We start from the raw sequence: 18,278 nt of genomic DNA, 5'->3' as shown, positions 1-18,278 counted from the left end.
TGTGTCCTGCAGGTCTAAAGTCTTGCCAGCCCTTTGTGTGGCACAAGAACTGCCAATGAGAAGATAAGGGAGCCCTGCTTCGTCCCGCCAAGGCCTCTCTTCAGTGCCGAGGGTTGAATTTGTCACAGGCCATTTACTGCAGCCTCCAGCCTCCCATTAGTTAGCTGATGTGGCAGCAAGAGGTAATGGCTGCCATCACTGAGACAGATGGTGCTGGCACCAGCCAAGGTGTGACTCGAGACAGTCCCCAAGTGTGTTTCCTGCCCATTCTGTCCCCCTCCACTTCTCCCTGAAGCTAGCAACCAGGTCATTGAATTCAGACTGCCCTGGCTTGCTTCTGAAGAGAAGCAGGCTCCAGTCCAGCCAGGGTCATGCCAGCTCAGCCTTCTCCATAGACCTCATCCCCTGCCCTCCTAGTGGACTCCCAGAGGGCAGATGGGAAAAAAAGCAGTGGCCCTAGCTATCCAGCCATGCCCTGGACAACACGTCTCAGAAACATCTCTGTCCCGCCTTGGTACATGTCCTGTTACAAACTTGCCACACATGACCTTGACCAAACTACCCCTGTGACTCTCCCCACCATGTGGGCTCCAGGCCCAGTGGACTGGCTACTCTGTCCTCTAGGGTGAGCTGGCTCTGAGGAGGCTATCTGAGGTCAGCTCTGACTTCCGGAGTCAGGAATGATATAGGCAGGCAATGTAAGGGATCGGGGCTCAATGATTGATTTATTGGTTGATTGATTGATTGATTGATTTATATGAGCACACTGTAGCTGTCTTCAGACACACCAGAAGAATGCATTGAATCCCATTATAGATGGTTGTCAGCCACCATGACCAAGACCTCTGGAAGATCATTCAGTGCTCTTAACCGCTGAGCCATCTCTCCAGCCCCTCAGTGATTTCTCAAACTCGAATGCTGAACTCAGCCCTAACCTGGTAAATCTGAACATGGTTCTGTTTGGAAATGGGGCTGTTAGAGAAGTGACTCCATACACTGAGGTCCCCAGGGCAAGCCAAATCCAACACGACTATGCTGTTATGAAGGAGACTGGACACAGGGATGGCTCTATGGAGACTGGGAGATGATACTCCCTGTGAGCCAAGGACAGTGGAGAGTGGACAGCACTGCACTCCACGACCTTGGAGCTCCAGTTACAGATGTAATTTTTGTTTGAGGCTGTGGTCTGTCATCTGCCGCATATGTTTGTCCCCCTGGAGTCCCCAATGGCTTCCTGTTGTTCTGGGACCTGACTAGGTTCTGTGACTGAGTACAGTGGGTCCCTGCCCTCCTAAGTCTTTAACAGCTGGCAGCAAGGACATCTACATAAGTCCCTGATGGTGGACGGACGGCTCAGGTAGAAGGTGGACACAGCCCCCGTGGTCTCGAAGCGTCCCACTCCGTAACCATGATGGCAGTGGTACTATGAGGAGCTTGGCATGCTGTCTGGTGTGGATCTGAGGACGGTGTCAAGTTTAGCTCTTGCTGTGTTTGGGCACATGTTCACCCAGTGTCCTTTGCTGTGAAGTTGGCAGTGCCAAAAGACACGGTAGAATAATTTAGAGTTAGGTCCGGTTGGGAGGTCCTCCAGTCTCATTGTTCACAGAAGGGCCAGGTGGTCCTAAGGAGCCTCTTGTCACCCCATGAGAGGGTCCTGAGAGCCACAGCTCAGTCCCTCACAGTTCCCAACCCGTCTGGTGGTTTGATCCTGTCCCTTTGGCAAGGCTCGTTCCCATGAGCTACTGCAGCCGAGGTAGAGCCTGTGGGGCTGGCACCAGGACATTTCCAAAGCTGTGAGCTAAATAAACCCCTTCTCAAAATGGATGAACACAACTCCTCAGAGGCTACAGAGCCTGTCCCAGATGCCCCCAGGCAGTGTGTGTACCTGATGTATAGCCCTTGGTGTCCCAGTTAGCTGCTGCCGTGGAACAAATTGCCCTGTGGTTTCACCAAGGATGGTCACTTGTCATCCGTCTGGTCTCTGCACAGAGACCCCCAGTGGGCTGCTCTATGCTGTCATCCCCATTTGGATGGCCCTGTCAGTGCTGGCGAAGGCCTAAAATGCCCTGCTGCTCTGGGTAGGCCCCAGGTGTGATTTCAGGGGACACCAAAGACCATACGGTCCTGCTGTTCTTTCTGACCACTGACCTTCCTCCCAGCTTGATCCAACATATCCTTAGCATTGCCTTGTTCATTTGGGGCAGGAAGCACTGCCTTCCAGCTACACGTGTGTTATGGTATACTAGGTTCCTCATTTTAATCTCTCCTGGGAGTGGACTTCCTGCCTAGGTCATCAAACGCAGGGTATATGATCAGTGCCTGGAGACTGCCAGCAGATGACACAATGTAGCCTCAGAAGCGAGAGTCCATAAAAGACGCCTTAACCTGACTGATACAGGGTACTTGCAACAGGTAGCAGTTCAGGCCAGGCATCTAGGGAGACTCTAAAGAAGTCCCCGTGTAGATGTTGTCTTTCCCTTGCTACATCTGAGGACAGAGAAGAGAGGATGATGGGAGAGTTGTAAGCCATCACAGCCAGGTCATTGAAAATTCACAAAGGAAGCTGTGTAAGATGCTAGAGCAGAGTGTAGGCTAGTCCCCAGCAGGACATGTCTGTGTGTCCAGCCATATCTGCTGTGTTAGTGTCATCTGTACCAGAGGGACTTGGAGGGCAGGCTCCACTGTCCACAGTTAAGAAGTTCCTGGCAAAGGGAGCATCCTGGTACAGAGACAGCTGGGGGAGGATAGGGCTGTGGTATGTACCGTGGCATGAGCAGCCATTGCAAGTCACACACACACACACCCCTGACCCAAGTGACCCCATCCTCCTTCTGAATAGCTGGAACTGCTCTCTGCTGTGGACTTCTGGTCCCTGGGCTCTCCTGGACAGAGCTGGCTCTGGAATTTGTTTTAGAGCTGTCTCTCTTTGTTCATGGTGAACTGCAACCCAGCGTTGTATGGAAACTGAGCTGCAGGCTCACTGATATTCCTGTGACAGATGGCTATCTCTGCAACTGGTTGGGCTACCAGTAGACTGGTTCAAGACTTCACAAGGCTGCCCAGCTTTGCCTGGAGAAGCTGCTGCCCACGGCACCAGGCGCTGCTCCGTATGCCGTGCCTCAGATTGATCGATTTCATCTCTTTGCTTACATCATTGAACCACCTGTTCCATGTGGGCCATGGGGACAGAACCTCTGAGCTGCTCTTCATCGACGGCCACATGGCATGTTGGCATAGACCCTTGCTACATGGCTCTCATGCCATCCTCTCAGATGACCTGGCCCAGCACATTGCTCCATTGCCCCAGCTTGTGCCCCTTGGTTCTTGGCACTGGCTGCCACTTTAGAGTGGGAGGTTCTGTCCCTGCACTAAGTGCTCTGGACCAGCCACTCCTCTAGGAAGCATCAACAGCATGTTTACTGCCATCTCCTTGGAGGTGGGATTCCCAGATTTCCTGTGGCTGGAGAATGCGTTCCCCTGACAGACAGCCCGACAGAGGGCCCGGTGGTGCTAGACAGTGACAAGGTCATGCTGGTCCCCACAAACAGAACCAAACCCTAGGCTCCAGGACACACCAATGTCTTGTCACACCTGGCTAGTCTGCCTTCTGCGGATGCAACAAGGGTCCACGCCAGCTGGCACACTCCCTCATTCTCCCAAAAGGCACGGCTGCAGATGTCTACATACTGGATACAGCTCCTGACCTAAGAAAACAAAAGTACTTAAAAAGACACCATTTCTAGGACTGCAGCTTTCTTGAAAAAGTATTTTATTAATACGCTTGGATGTACAAATGGAAAATAAATACGTGATTCTAGCTGGTCAGCTGACTGGGCCACGGGGCCCTGTCTGTGCTCAGGTTCTACCTTGGTGCTTGGGACGGAGACCTGGGCAGTAGCTGAGTGGGGGCTGCTCAGTGCACAGCACTGGGGGGAGGGGTGTACTGCTAAGTACCAGGTCAGGGACCTGGGGGTGCCTTGGCCACGGCTGTGCTGACTCTGCCTCCTGTGGTGCAGCATGAGGCCCAGGGAAGGGAGTCAAAGCAGGGGTGGGTCTCAGGTGTGGCCTTTTGAAGGCCATTTCCTTTACTTCTCAATTCTATTTCTCAGCGTGTGCAGTGAGCCTGGGGGTCCATGTGAGGCGAGGAAGTCATTGGCAAGGCTCCAGGGCTGTCACTCTGATGACAACAGTGCCATCCAGGAGGAAATTAGTGGGAGCCCCACACAGGTAGAGGCTGAGGCAAGGCCTGGTGTCGGCTCCCGCTGGCCATGTGTGAAGTGATCTCAGTCGTCAGTCACCCCAACACCTCAGGAGCCTGTGTCCATGCTTGAGTGCGTCAGAGTCACCCCAACACCTCAGGAGCCCGCATCCACACCTGAGGGCGTTGCCACAGGCTGGCCATGCTCAACTTGTTCAGGAAGGTGGCTGAGAGGCCTGTGTTGGAGCTGACAAATGTTCTTCCATTTCTGGACTAGCACACATGTGACATCTGTGATGGGGACGTGGGTTCTCAGGTCCTGAGAGAAGACACAGTTGTGAATCCTGAAGGTGGCAGAGCCTAAGACACAGGTAGATGTCGGCCCACGGACACGTGGGAGCATGGGCTCTAGATGTGTTGCCTCCCATGTGGGGGCCTCCTCTGGGACCCTGTGACCGAGTAATTGGCAGGCGGTGGATAGGTGGCCCTCAGTACGCAATCTTCCAGTGCGTGGGCTGCTCACACGCTTTCTCCTGGTCTCCACAAAACCGGTTGTATGTTGTCTTGGGGTCCAACCCCAGGATCTCTCTCTCTTCGTGAATCCGAAAGGAAAATGTGGAAACAGAGGTGCCAATAAAAAACCTGCAGAGCAACGAGATGAAGATGTTACCCGGGACCAACAGTGGAGGCATCGGTCACACCCACCCACCAGAGGCTCTGAGGCCCTCAGCACTGGCACCTGCATGGGTCAGTCCCTACCTCAGCGGCCACTGTGCCTTGCAGACCTTCACCTGGCTGTTCAACCAACACCAAGGACTTGTGTCCACCTTGGCACCCTGACAATGGCAGGGACCATCCACACGCATGCTGCCATAGCTAAGGGAGCCCCCTTTTCCAAGGTCCTTCAGATTCCTGGGGTGACAGCAATGCAGCCAGCTCTGACTCCTATATCCCGGCCCTCTGATAGCACTTAAGTGGCCAACTGATTCAAGAGGAACGCTGGCATGCTATGTCATGTGACTCTCCTGAAACTCTGGGGCCTGAGGCTCGCCACACCTGTGGAGGCATCGGGTGGGCTGCATTAGCAGCAGGCAGTGCTAATGGTGGAAGCAACTACAATCAGCTGTGTGAAGTCCTTTCTGAGCTGAAGTTGCAGTCAGTTCCTGAAACAGCTGTGTCTAGCGGAGCCTGGGAAGAACCCCAGGCAGAGAGAGTGGGCAAGCTCCGAGCTCCTCAGAAAGAGCATTAACAGGGAAAAAAGACAGACTGGCCTGGCTCTCCCCATTATGGGCACTAAACAAGCCGTGCCTGGAAGGGGACAGCAGCTAGACCCATGCAGATCAAGGATGAGGCCCTCACCTGCCTACCCCTGGTGCTGGGACAGTGTCAGCGGGGACCCTGGAGGCCAGAGCACGGCAGAAAAGCAGCGGGCAAGGCAGGCACACACTAGCCTTCTAGCCCTATGCCCACACTCCGGCACCTCGGCATCTGGAACTATGGGGAAGCTGAACGTTCCTATTCTAATCAGGACATTCCAACCTGAGCCCATCCCAGGTCTCCTACAGCTGATGCACAAAGAATGGTCTAAGGCCAGCTGCCCTCCTGGTCTCCTGGAGCAGTGACACAGAGGCCTCTGGCCCCAGGCAGCCCGGGGTTACTTCAGAAGCACAAACACACCAAGGAGACCAAGCAGCCCGGGAAGTTCGCCTCTCTCAGATGGATGATATGGGACCGGTGTACAGCACAGAGGACGTATGTGCACAAGACCTGAAGGGTCTAGACCCACAGTTCCCAGCAGCCCAAGGAAACACTGGACCGGATGTTAGTTTAGAAAGCAAGGAAGCTTTCTAAATGGGGACAGAGAGGGTGGACAGCCACAACCACCTGCCCTGGCTGCTGAGTACTGGGGCAACGGGGACCTCTGAGAGCAGCATGGACCCAGGCACCTGGCATGAGCGCAGATCCACTGATCGATAATGGCGACGCCTCCGTCCTTGTACAGCTCCAGCTCCTCCCACGTGGGCTCAAACCTCACCATTTCCGGCAGCAGCTTCCTCAGTTCTTCCTGTTCTGCGAGGCAAAGGAGAGGCTACTGACCTTCCAGAATGAAAAGGCACACTGTGGAGGGTCATGAGGAAGGCCTGGCCTTAGGGCTGCCTACCCTTCCTGATGGCGTCTGTGGCCACGAACACCTTGTCCAGCTGATGAGTCTTCATGAGGCTGCGGATCTTCTTCACGGCGCCCTCCAGGCTGGGCACATCCTCCCTGTGGCCCCAGATGAAGTCCTTCCTTCTCAGGTGGACTCCGAGGTAGGGGCCGCCTAGTGCTGAGCCCAGTTTGACCTACAAAAGACATGCAACTGTCGGAAAACTGTTGAACAGAGTTGACCCGGGTATCCTGAAACACAGAGCGGGATGAACGTGCTCTCTAAAGCATCCCTCCTGATGCTGAGGCCTGACTGAGTCTCACACAGAACTTCCTGGGGGAAACGATGTCTTGTCAAGAAGGCCATGAGGACCGTGATCATCACAAATACTTTTATCGGGGCAAAATAAGAATCAGAATTTGATCACTAGGAAAAAGAAAAGGAAAAGCTATTTAATACATTCCAGGTAGGAGCATCTAAGCAACTTAAGCAACAGCATCTGGAACCAGTCCGGACTGCCCACTGAGCAGATACAGTGGAGTCCTAACATCCAGTGTCACAGCGTCACAGGGGAGGGGCCCACGGTGCTCAGCCAGCCCATGGGGAAGACAATGCAGGAAACCCAGCTTTGAGGAGGAAGTACACACAAGGTCAGGAGAGGACAATGCATGACCAAAGGCCTGAAGGAGCTCTGAGGCAGATGGGCTGGCCTGCTTCCTCTCTGCCAGGCAGAGGCCGTAGGAAGTGCTGACGGATTCATCATTCATTGCCCACTTCTGTTTTGGGGTTCCCCGCTCCTTCTTTTCCTTCCTTTCTCTCATGCCTGTATTTTCTGTGACAGGCTTTCCCTACATAGCCCAGGCTAGCCCGAATCCCACAACCTTCCTGCTTCCACATCTAAAGACTGTGGTCCTAGGCATGTGCCACCATGCTGGGCAAAATCTGAAAACTTACAAAAAAAAAAATACAAGTCATAATCCTAACTCAGCACCAAGACAAGGACTTGGCGCAGCTCACCTCCACCTCCCCACCCCAGCCCCCCGCCAGCCCTCTTGCAGGTCAGATAATGAGTGTCACTCACAGGTCAGACATGCTAGCTTAAGGGAGGAGCCCCGTCCCTAGCTCCTTCTCGGGCAAGAGCAGCGCGGCTACCTTCATCTTCGTCCAGTCTTCCTCCGGGGCCATCTTATCAGCGGCGTCTGTCGAGTTGAGGTGCTGGCTCCTAAACTCATCTCCCACAGCCCGCAAGTGCTTTGCAAACACCATGCTGCGCCGGGTCTGCATGGACGGGGCTGAGCTGAGTATCCCTGGGCCTTGGGACGGGTGAGCCATCACAGCTTCACTGTCTACCACCTGCCCCTCCTTTCCGCAGGCGCCACAGACCAGGTCCTAGGTGACTCCTGCTGCCCACACCACAGCTGGCTACAGGGACCTCTAGTTAATTCCTTGCCACTCAGCCAGCAGTGGTGTCACCCAGAGATCGGGAAAGGTCCATGTAGGGCCACCCCAGCTAGCCCCTGTCTAGGCTGCAAGACTGGCCCGCACCATCTGCCCTTGGCCAACAACGTCATGTGACCTCATCACCTCAGTGTCTGCCCAGCTCCTAGCTTCAAGCTCTGCTCGATTTGGGCTTCATTTTTCCTAAACTAAACTGAACTTGATGACCGTGTCTCTGTTGCAAACCAAATGCTTTGTAAGAGGAGCTATTGCTCCTGACCCGACGCCTGCCAGGTTAGCCAGTGTCTGCAGAATCACGCAGGCTACCCGCTCCCCTCCAGGCAGAAATGGTTCATGGCGTTAGGACTCGCTGCACAAAATGTCCCCTTCCCCAACCCAAACGAGAAGCGTCCCAGCCACCTACAGATGTGGCAAGGCAAGGGGAGACCACTATGTTTCTGGAACACAGAATCATAAGATAGCAGTGGGTCCTGAGGCGAGAGCGGACAGCTCACTGCGGGGCAGGGCAAACCAGTGGGCACTGCCCATGGTTTTAGTCATGGAGGCTGAAAGCTGTTGCTGACTGTTAAGTTTCCAAACCATGAGCACATGCAGAGGGCCCGCTGTGAGGTACTCACATCCCAGTACTCCCGGCCTCCATAGTGGTCATGAAGCAGATTCTCAGCTCGGTCCAGCATCACAGACCTGCATTTACGTAAGGGAAGAAAAAGACGTCAACGATTCTAAGAATCAAAACCGTGACATCTGTACTTTCCAAGGACACAAAATGAGAGAAAAGCCTTGGACCCCGACAGACAGTTCAAGGGTGTGGGGGACCCAGAACATCGCTGCAGAGCTCTGAGGAGCAGAACAGAGACAAACCAGGGTCATGAGGACAAAGCCCAGCAGTGTGCTAACAGAACACAGGGCTAGGGCAGTCTGCCAGTGTGCCAAGGCTCTGTCACCTATCAGACAGCAGAGCAAGGCACACGGCTGTGGGTCCCACGGAGGCACAAGAACATGTGTACGTCTGTTTCAAAGGCAACTACCTCACTCAAGGGAAGAGGGCCACCCCTTTGGGTCTCCAAGTGTCAAGCTTATAGTATCATCTTGTCCTGACAGGACTGGGAACAGAGGATGTGAGCAAAGCCTGTCCTCTCACCACAGATTTCCGCTGTGTGGGGGTGTGGCCGGGGGAAGAGGGGGCACAGAAAGTGAAACCCCACAGCGGAACGTGGAGGACTTGACACCGAGGTGACACGGGATGGGGTGGTAGGAAATATTTCCAAAATAGGCTGATACATCTGTGTACGGAATATACATTTTCTCGGAACCTGTCACCGCATGCTTAACACTGACAGGGAAGCTGCAGTTTCCAGGCCTGCTGCAACGGGCTGCTGAGAGCAGGCCAAGGCTGGGCGTTCTGCAGTCACAATCACGGCCAGGGAGGCCTTAGAGGTGACATGGAGCCTGAAGGCAGGAGTGTGGCCTGCAGTGCCTGGGCTAGCATGATGCTCACAGCTAGCTGCTGAAGACACTGAGGGAACTGAAGGGACAGACAGGGATGCCAGAAGAACATTCCTGGGACATGGCACCCCGGCACTTGTCCCAGATGTGACAATACAAACCTCACAGACTCTCACGCCTGACCACCGGCATTTCTGGGTGGAGAGAGAGTAGGAAAAGCTACTCCTACCTACTGCAGCTGCCTGATTCCAGAAACAGGGTGTGCTCTACGATCCCCAGCCCTCAGCAAAGAAAGGACCCTAACATCACAAGGCAATACTTTCAAAGCTCCAGGGCTCAAGCCCAACAGATTCCACCTTCTGGCCACGCCCCCGAGCCCCACAACTGTTCATGCCTCCACTCCACTGGACACACTGTCACCTCTTCACAGCCCCCCCACACACATACACATTCACAGCCGGGCTAGGATCCTCACAGCACCCCAAAAAGGAATGCAGAAGGAAGCCACAAGTGTGTCCTATCTCCCATCTCTACAGCGGCCACTCAGGGCACAGGAGGTGAACAGCAGTAATGGCTTTACTGAGCAGGGAGTTCAGGAGAAGGCAGACCACACCCACGATGCCAGAGCACAGGAGACAACCCCAGCCTGGAGTCTCTCTGGGGTTCTTCTCAGACAAGCAGCCTCCTTAGCCTAGAGCTGCTGCTGTGGGCGTGGGCATCCCACAGACCTCTGGAGTGCAGGGAGGGGCCTGGTGGGGTATCTGGAAGGTGATGTACAGTGCAATCCCAGTGGAAGGCCTGGGCACTTACCGAGCAGATGTGTTTTTTAAGAGGACAGGCGCGACGATGGAAGCCGACCCCTGGACGGACAGGCAGGAGACATTCAGACCCCGTGTTTCTTCGTAGCCCCAAAACCAGCCTCTGGAAAACAGAGCCCGGCCATTTGTCAGCTTTCACCCAGGAAACAGCCCTGCTGACACCGCCCCATCGCTCTGCAGCTCACAGGCCAGCACTGTGGACGGCCAGGTTCTTGTAAGAACTCTTGAGAAAAACCCATACAACACTTCCCAGGTCACTAACAGGAGATGGGCAGTGGAGGGGGAGCTGACAGAAGCCACGCCTCGGCTAGACAGCCCCGCTCTCCAAAAGCTCCTCACGTACGGAGGATGTTAAGTGACAGCCAGGACCTCAGACAACTTTCGGCTAAGACCTGCATGCTCACGCTCAGGTATACATAACAGGTGAGAGGAGCCGGGCAAGGCGGTGCATGGCTGTAAGCTCAGTCCTTCGGAGGCTAAGGCAGGAAGATCGAACGCCAAAGACTGCACTGGGGTAAGTAGTGAGACCTGTGTTGGAACAGGAAGAAACCAGGGAGGCGTAGCTCAAGTGGGAGAGGGCCTGCTCGGCATGCACAGGACCCCAGGTGCAACCCCCAGTACCACAAAAAATAAGAGTAAAAAGAAGAGGGGTATCCTAGGGAGGCGTTTTTAAAACTGGCCGAGCCTGTCTAACAGTGTGATCTAATGTACTGGGGCTCAGGGGCAGCTGCCTCAGGGTGGTCTCTGTGAACCGCGAGGGGGGGGGGGCGGGCGGGGGGGCAGGGGCTGTGCCCACAGTGCTACCTGTAATACTCATGCTTGTCCTGCGAGTACAGCAGAGGGTCAATGCAGGGCCGTGCGTCCACCTTCTCCTCCCAGGTGCCCTCCTTCCAGCCCTCAGCGTAACCTTGTAGGACATACACCTGGTCGATAAAGGGCCCGCCGGACTCTGAAAGAGACCACCGGACAACGTGCCACACAACAGCGACCACAGCTGCGAGTGTGGCTGCGCACCGCACACCAGGATGGCATTTCTTTGAGGCCTCCTTAACCCACAGAGGCTCGGAAACTCTTCCAGAGTAGACGCGGAATCACTGCTATGAGCGTGCGGACCTGGGACCCACAAGGGGACTCTGAGGTCTCTTTGGCCTTTCCTGGTCATCTGCTTTTCCTCGCTGTACCCTAACACACTGAGGCAGGCCTACCTTCACCCCTCCTCCTGAATGCTGCTTTGTGCTGTCTGCCAGCATACGGGTTCACCCGACTGGTATGTCCCCTCCAGAGCTTGTTTCAACCCCTCAAGACCCCAGCATGTCCTATCAGCATGTCTGCTTCACCCTTAACCCCCAACTGTACCCAAAGTACCAATGAGGCTTTGTGCAGAGAATGACCCCAGTCATGTCGAGCAGCAAAGTCGATTGATGTGTCTTTAGATCCACACTGCGTGAGGTCTGTGCATGGCTGATGGGCCCGTGGCCCAAGCTAAAGCAGCTCCCCTCACACTGATCACTCATGAAGTGCTGGGCTGGCCCCAGCACAGCTTTACCCTATCGGTTCTGCTCAGCAAGTGGGTAAAGCCACTCTGTTCTCCCAGGAGGCCCATGGCATAGGCACCATCTTTCTCTGTGGGCTTCCCCAGACCTACTCCATCTACAGCTGGAGGGAAGTTCGGTGGCAACAGGGAGATTCAGCCTTATGCCTCCTGATGCCATACCAAATGGTGGGGGCCTCATCTACGCCTTCCCCACAGTGAGAAATCCCCTGGCCTTGCTCCACAGAGAGGCTCCAAAAGCATCTCCAGGCACCTGAGACTGAAGCTCAGGCAAAGGTCAGGCTATGTCGGGTGAGTCCAGCACCTTAAAAACCCAACCCCCACTCGTTTTCCAGGACCCACAAGCAAGTCTACAAGCTGGGCCAGGAAAGTCTGTGTTCTAAGCAGGCACTTACAATGCTCTTACGTTTACATCTTTAGCCTGAATGAAAAGTAAGAAAAAACTGCTTCTTGTGTTCCTAGGACCGACTATAACACAGAACTTTCGACAGCGATGTGATCATCGGGGTAGAGAACATTCTGGAAGCAGATCCTCCCGGGGCAGCAGTCCCGGGCAGGGGCGGAGGTCGTGGTGGAATAAGGATCTCACGTACGTCATGGGTACCAGCCAGGCTCTAAATAAACCACTTCCTTCCCCGGGGCCTCCAGTGCAGCAGAGAAAAAAGGATCTGTCTTCCAACCAAAGCTACGCTCAACTCTAAACACCTCTGTGCTCTGGAAAACATGGATCCTCTCAAAAAGTGGAAACAGGGTGAGGTCAGGCCAAAGGCCTCTTCACAGACCACTCAGCACCGTGGTGTGACCCCACAAGATGCACACACTGGTGTGCATCTCTTGGTTAAGATGGTTTCAGCTGCTTTCTCGCCAGCACTGATCACACCTGCCACAGCTGCTCAGACCCCCTTCCCTAGAGAAAGCACAGAGGCAAGCACTACCAGAAGGACTGAGTGGAACGTGCCAGGGCAGGCTGGACCAGGCCGCCAGCCGTCCACATCAGAAAAGCCTCCCAGACTGATGCCCGCCTCACCTGCAATGAACTGCTCATACTCTATAACGGGGATGTTTTTATTGAGACTCGGGAGGTCAAAAAACTCGGACCAGGGAATCCGGACCTGGTGGATGTCAGGGCTTTGCCAGTGGTAGAGGCGGCCCCACGGGGGCAGGACTAGCACCCACTCCTCAGTCTTCAACAGCGTCTTCAGCAAGGATGCCACCCGGATATAGACATCCCTGCGGAGATTGAAGCCTTCTGGGGGGTTGACATCATACAGGAGGTACCTGAGAAGAGAGCAAGACATAGGCTGTGTGTGAGCTGTGGGGAATCTTCATGGGGCACCCGCACCCGGCTTACAGAGAGGGCAGTGACTATACAATGACCAGCAGAGCTCATAAGTGCCAACAGCAGATTCACACTCTCTGACAATTCAGAATGTCAACGGAACCTCAGAACCTGAGAATTGGTTTCACAGCCATTCCCACAGTGTCTAATTCAAAGACTCCTTGACTCCTTCACAGTCTGAACAAAATTAATGAGGTGCCCAAAGGCCAGTTGTTTACTCAGGGGACCAAACCTTTGACAATAAGGCATGACGCTGTCATCAATAATTCATCGCTATTCTGAGATGTATGTGGCCAATGGGCGCAGGTTGGACAAATCTGGTTTATAAATTAAATCTACTGACAGTTCCTGTGTTGGAAGCTAAAGCTAGAAGTATTCATCCATCCACTGGAAAATAACAACAGTCTTGTTATATTAACAAACATTATTTTAAATGAAAAATATGCATTTTCAAAATAAAAACAGTGAAGAGGATAGGATGATAATATTCTGATTAAGCCCCACTGTGATATTACAGGTCCGGTTGGCTGGCCAGTGGAAAAACTCCACAGTACACTAATGACATCTGGGAAAGTCAAAGTGACGTAGAATCTCCCTCCGTGAAAACGGTTCTAAAACTTTAAGGCTTCGCCAAAGCAAGATTCCTTTCTACGAAATCGCGGGCAGGCTTCAGTCACATCATCACTGGGTTTGTCGGCACCGGACCCCTGGTTTACCCTCCCTCCAGTTTGGGGAAGAGCGGCCGCGGAAGAAGCGCCATCTCCAAGACAGCCCACACGAACTTCTGTCTCGCTGGGACTTAAGATCGGCCTCGGGACAGCGTGCCTGAGGTGGCCAGAGCCGGGCTCCACCTACGCTCCGGGACCTTCTGGTAGCGACCTCTCGGGAGAAGACGGCCAGCTCAGCCCAAGGCCAGGGCGACCTTCGCCACGCAGCCTTCGCTCCTGCAGCCTGCGCGCGCAGCCCCGGCCCCGCTGCCCCCAGCCCGCTGCTGACCCTGTCCCAGATGCCTCGCTCCGCCCGGCCGGCGTAGACGCGCCTACCGTCTGCGGGATGCCGCCCCCGACAGGATGTCCGCCGCCGACTGGCCAGGCCAGAATTCTTCTCCTGAAGCCGAGACTGGCCGCCAGGATGCCGCTGCCAGCAGCAGGCAGACGACGCTGAGCGCCGCCATGGCCCCAGCGGCCACGCACTTCCGGCTGCCGCGCCCCAGTCCGGAAGCGCGCCTGTCCGCCCCGCGGAGCGCGTCTCCAGTAGCTAAGGCAACGCGGCCAGACCCACGGTGCGCACGCGCCTCACTTCGCCTGAGTATGGGGTATGTGGGCGTGGCCAGGGGTGGGGCCTGGGGATGGGCGGGTCCTCAGCGCGGTCCCGCCCTTCCCACGCTCTCCTGGTTGTACTTTCCGCTGCGGGCGCTGCGGTGGCCTGGTTCGGTTGAGTCTTCAAGTCGTCGACTTTGCGCGGTGCGCTATTTGTCCCGAGGGCAGGAAGAATTCGCTTGGTCTCATTCGGGACTTGCTGAGCATCACGACGCCAGGCATTCCTGTTGCCGGGTGTTGTACGGTCCCGGGCTATGGGCGGAACTGGCCGCAGGTCTGGTCCTGTAGGACCCTAGTTGAGCGAGAGGACAGAGCATTGGCCTCCAGGAGTGGGGATGGATGCCGGACCTGAAGGTACTCTCCGTTCCGTGTAGGGCTCTAGCGATGGCGCTGCGAGCAGCTTAGGGGTCGGAGGACCGGGAATGATGGACGTAGTAAGGTGCCCCACGGAGCTCTGAGCTTTCCTGGAAATACTTGTGGAGTGACTGTGGCTTTTTTTTTTTTAAGTTGCATCGCAGTGGAAGTGTCCAGAACCAAGTGTTTGTACAGACCCCATTGAAGTAGTGTAATGCTCTGATGGAGTTAGTATTACATACAGATTCCGAGGCAGACAGGCACAGACTCTGCACGCTACTACTGTATGCTGTAACAGTCGGATGTCTGATAAAAACAAGAGAGTCACAGATAGCCAGAAAGCATAGCATTAAAGAGATAGTTGAGCTTCATCAAAAAGTAAAACCTAGTCTTTGTCTTTTTTTTTTAAAGATTTATTTTATGTATATGAGTACATTGTAGCTGTCCTCAGACACACCAGAAGAGGGCATCAGATCCCATTACAGATGGTTGTGAGACTCCATATGGTTGCTGGGAATTGAATTCAGGACCTCTGGAAGAGCAGTCATTGCTCTTAACCACCGAGCCATGTTTCCAGCCCCAAAACCTAGTCTTTGAAAGGCAGGGGTAGAAAAAAGAAAAGACAGAGCCTGGGAGAAAGCACCCAGATTATAATAATTACCCTAACAGGGGCTGGAGAGATGGCTCAGCAGTTAAGAGCACTGACTGTTCTTTCGGAGGTCCCAAGTTCAAATTCCAGCAATCACATGGTGGCTCACAACCATCTGTAATGAGATCTGATGCCCTCTTCTGGGGGTGTCTGAAGACAGCTACAGTGTACTTACCTATAATTAATAAATTAATTAAAAAAATAATTACCCGAACAGAGGACTTGTGTCCAATCGTGGAGAGATCTTTAAAGTCCAGGAGTACCTTGGGAGCTGGAGAGAGGGCACAGCGGTTAAGAGCACTGACTGCTCTTCCAGAGGTCTTGAGTTCAATTCCCAGCAACCACATGGTGGCTCACAACCATCCCATACCCTCTTCTGATGTATCTGGAGAAAGTGATAGTGTACTCACATACATAAAATAAATAATTTAAAAAAAAAGTTCAGGAGTACCTCAAGATGTAGATGACCCAATGTGTGTGTGTGGGGGGGTGGAGAACAAATGAACACATGATGGGCACGGAAAAGGCTGGGGTGGCAACGTGATGAGCTTGGGAGATGCCCCTTGGTGAAGATGTGGGACAACTGGGATCCCCACATCCTGCTGGTAGGAGTGACAAGTGTTTCTGTTGATTGACAGTTCCTGGTCTGTTCTGGCTGACTCTGGCTGGAGTTGCCCCAAGAGCCACAGCAGGAGAGGTAGGTAGCCCTGGAGAATTCTTCAAATCATCCTAAGAAGGAGCCAGCTGGGATGTCAGTGATGCTAAGCGCCAAGCAAGCAAGCAGTGAGGGCAGAGCCGCAGTGTGCTCCTGAGGCAAAGAGCAAGAAGTATAGGATGGTCTTCCTGGTGTATCGTGTGGTCCAGGGTGGGGGGTGGGGTGCTGTTGACTTTATGTGGAGCAGGTTTCTTTCAGTGTTTTGGACTGTTGTAGGAAGCCAACTCTAGGATGGTGCCGGTTTCCGGTGTGCCTTTGTGGTAAACAACACCACTGCGCAGGCGCTAGCCCAAATCTGGCGCCAACCCCTCCTGAGCGGGTGCATGCAAATTAGGTGCCGTGCCGGCAGACTGATCAATTCCAGGGGGCCATGGAGTCTTCTCCTGTGCTGGGGTGCATATAAGCAGTGCTCCCTGGGTGCCCGGGGTCCCCTGTAGCAGCATCGAGGCGTTCCTGCAATAAAGGCTGTTAAGAAGAATCCGACCGTGTTGTGTCTTCCTTGCTGGCCGAGGTGGGCGCAGTAAGTGGAGGCTCCTACGGGGACCCGAGGACAACGACCTCGCGGATTCAGAACTTTTCAGCCAGGGAACGGCGGTACCGGTAAGTCTCCCAAATTGATCCCCGGTTAAAAGGGGGGATATGTTTTTCTTGCCAGTGGACCCAGTGTGGCTAGCTCTTATCGTTGCTGTTTCGGCTTTTTGTAATTTATGGCCTCTGCTTTTGTTTGATAGAAGCAATTAAGGCAGGTCAGAAAATTCTTACGGAACAACAAGAAAGCATGTCAGAGGAAGATAAGGAACGTATGAGCAAAGGAAGGAAAAGGGGCGAAAAGGAAAAAGGAAAAGAGAAGGGAGAAAAGACAAATAAAAAGGAAAAGGAAACAGTGGTAAAGAAAAGGAAATAGCAAAAATATATCCCTCTTTAAAAGACTTATCGCTAAGTCTATCAAGTTCTGACTCCAGTGGCTCGGAGCTTAGTGAGGATGATGAAGCTGACCTAGAAGAGGCAGCTCGGTATGAGAGGGATAGGTATGATCCGGATTGGCCATATAGAGCCAACCCATTGAAAAAGGGAGTATCAGCGAAAAAAAGAATAAAACCGAAAGTGCCGACAGCTCCGCCTTTCAATCCTAATTACACAGAAAAAAAGGAGCCCGCCAGGGCTGCTAAACCAGGTACCTCATTCTGTCTAGAGGTTTGGAAAGAAGTTGGTCTAAGTTTCCCTGTTTTTGCTGATGGCCAAGGGCAATGGTATCATGAGCCAGTGGATTTCAAAACTAGTAAGCAACTGGCAGAATCAGTGTGTACTTATGGGGTGGGTGCAGCTTTTGTGGTTGCACAAATTGAGGCGCTTGCCAGATATTGCCTCACCCCTGGGGACTGGAATAATGTGGCTCGGGCTTGCTTGTCGTCCAGGCAATATTTAGACTGGGAGTCCTTGACTTATGAATATGCAAATAGGTAGCAGCCAATTTAGCCACAGGACAAGATCCTCAGAGACATTGGGATGCAGACATGCTTCTGGGTTTAGGACGGTTTGCTTTAGATCAAACAAATTATCCTGAAGCAGTCTATGCCCAAATAAATAAGGTAGCTACCAAAGCCTGGAAGTCATTGCTGAACAAAGGCGCAGTCTCAGGCAATCTTACGAAAATCTTCAGACACTCCAGAAGAGGGCGCCAGATCTCGTTGCGGATGGTTGTGAGACACCATGTGGTTGCTGGGATTTGAACTCTGGACCTTCGGAAGAGCAGTTGGGTGCTCTTACCCACTGAGCCATCTCACCAGCCCCCATAATTTGCATTTGATTACTAATAGCTCTAAGATCATGTAAAAGCCTCCATTTACCTGATTTTTTTCTTGATTACAAATATAGGGGTATTCCTATATTTGGGTCCCACAGAACCATTTTCAGACTTTGTAGCACGCCTCGTTGAGGCAGCTACTAGAATCTTTGGAGACCCTGATACAGCTATGCCTTTGGTGAAGCAGCTAGTGTATGAGCAATGCACTAAGGAGTGTAGAGCAGCTATTACACCCTATAAACATAAAGGTTTAGAAGTCTGGATGAAGGTTTGCAGAGAACTAGGGGGTCCGTTAACCAATGCAGGCCTGGCGGCAGCTGTAGTCCAATTGAGTAGATCTAATAATGATACTTGTTATAAGTGTGGCCAAAGAGGACATTTTAGAAGAAACTGCCCTGAAAATGAAAAATGGGCCGCATTAGATAAACCTAGACAGCCAGGCTTATGCCATAAATGTAGGAAGGGAAAACATTGGGCTAA

The 18,278-nt window shown here is 53.4% G+C and overlaps 1 protein-coding gene and 1 long non-coding RNA gene across 2 annotated transcripts in view; one reads left to right on the top strand and one right to left on the bottom strand.

Annotated features, from left to right (window-relative positions):
* Positions 1-3,750: 3,750 nt before the first annotated feature.
* Pofut2 (protein O-fucosyltransferase 2) lies at positions 3,751-14,215 on the bottom strand. The gene is made up of 9 exons (XM_021174865.1): positions 14,001-14,215; positions 12,646-12,896; positions 10,871-11,015; positions 10,059-10,169; positions 8,420-8,486; positions 7,497-7,622; positions 6,360-6,540; positions 6,145-6,268; positions 3,751-4,840 (listed from the first exon to the last, which is right to left on the bottom strand). The coding sequence occupies exons 1-9, from the start codon at positions 14,129-14,131 to the stop codon at positions 4,687-4,689; spliced, it is 1,290 nt and encodes a 429-aa protein (XP_021030524.1). The 5' UTR covers positions 14,132-14,215; the 3' UTR covers positions 3,751-4,686.
* A 128-nt stretch (positions 14,216-14,343) lies between these two features.
* LOC115032156 overlaps positions 14,344-18,278 on the top strand; it is a 9,535-nt gene continuing 5,600 nt past the window's right edge. The window contains exons 1-2 of the long non-coding RNA XR_003837809.1: positions 14,344-14,630; positions 15,918-15,976. This is a non-coding gene — a long non-coding RNA (uncharacterized LOC115032156). The remainder of the gene's footprint in view (positions 14,631-15,917; positions 15,977-18,278) is intronic.

This window comes from Mus caroli, chromosome 10, assembly GCF_900094665.2.
Source record: "Mus caroli chromosome 10, CAROLI_EIJ_v1.1, whole genome shotgun sequence".
Taxonomy (NCBI): domain Eukaryota; kingdom Metazoa; phylum Chordata; class Mammalia; order Rodentia; family Muridae; genus Mus; species Mus caroli.
Note: the sequence above shows the minus strand (reverse complement) of the source record. Positions and strands in the feature narration are given on the sequence as shown.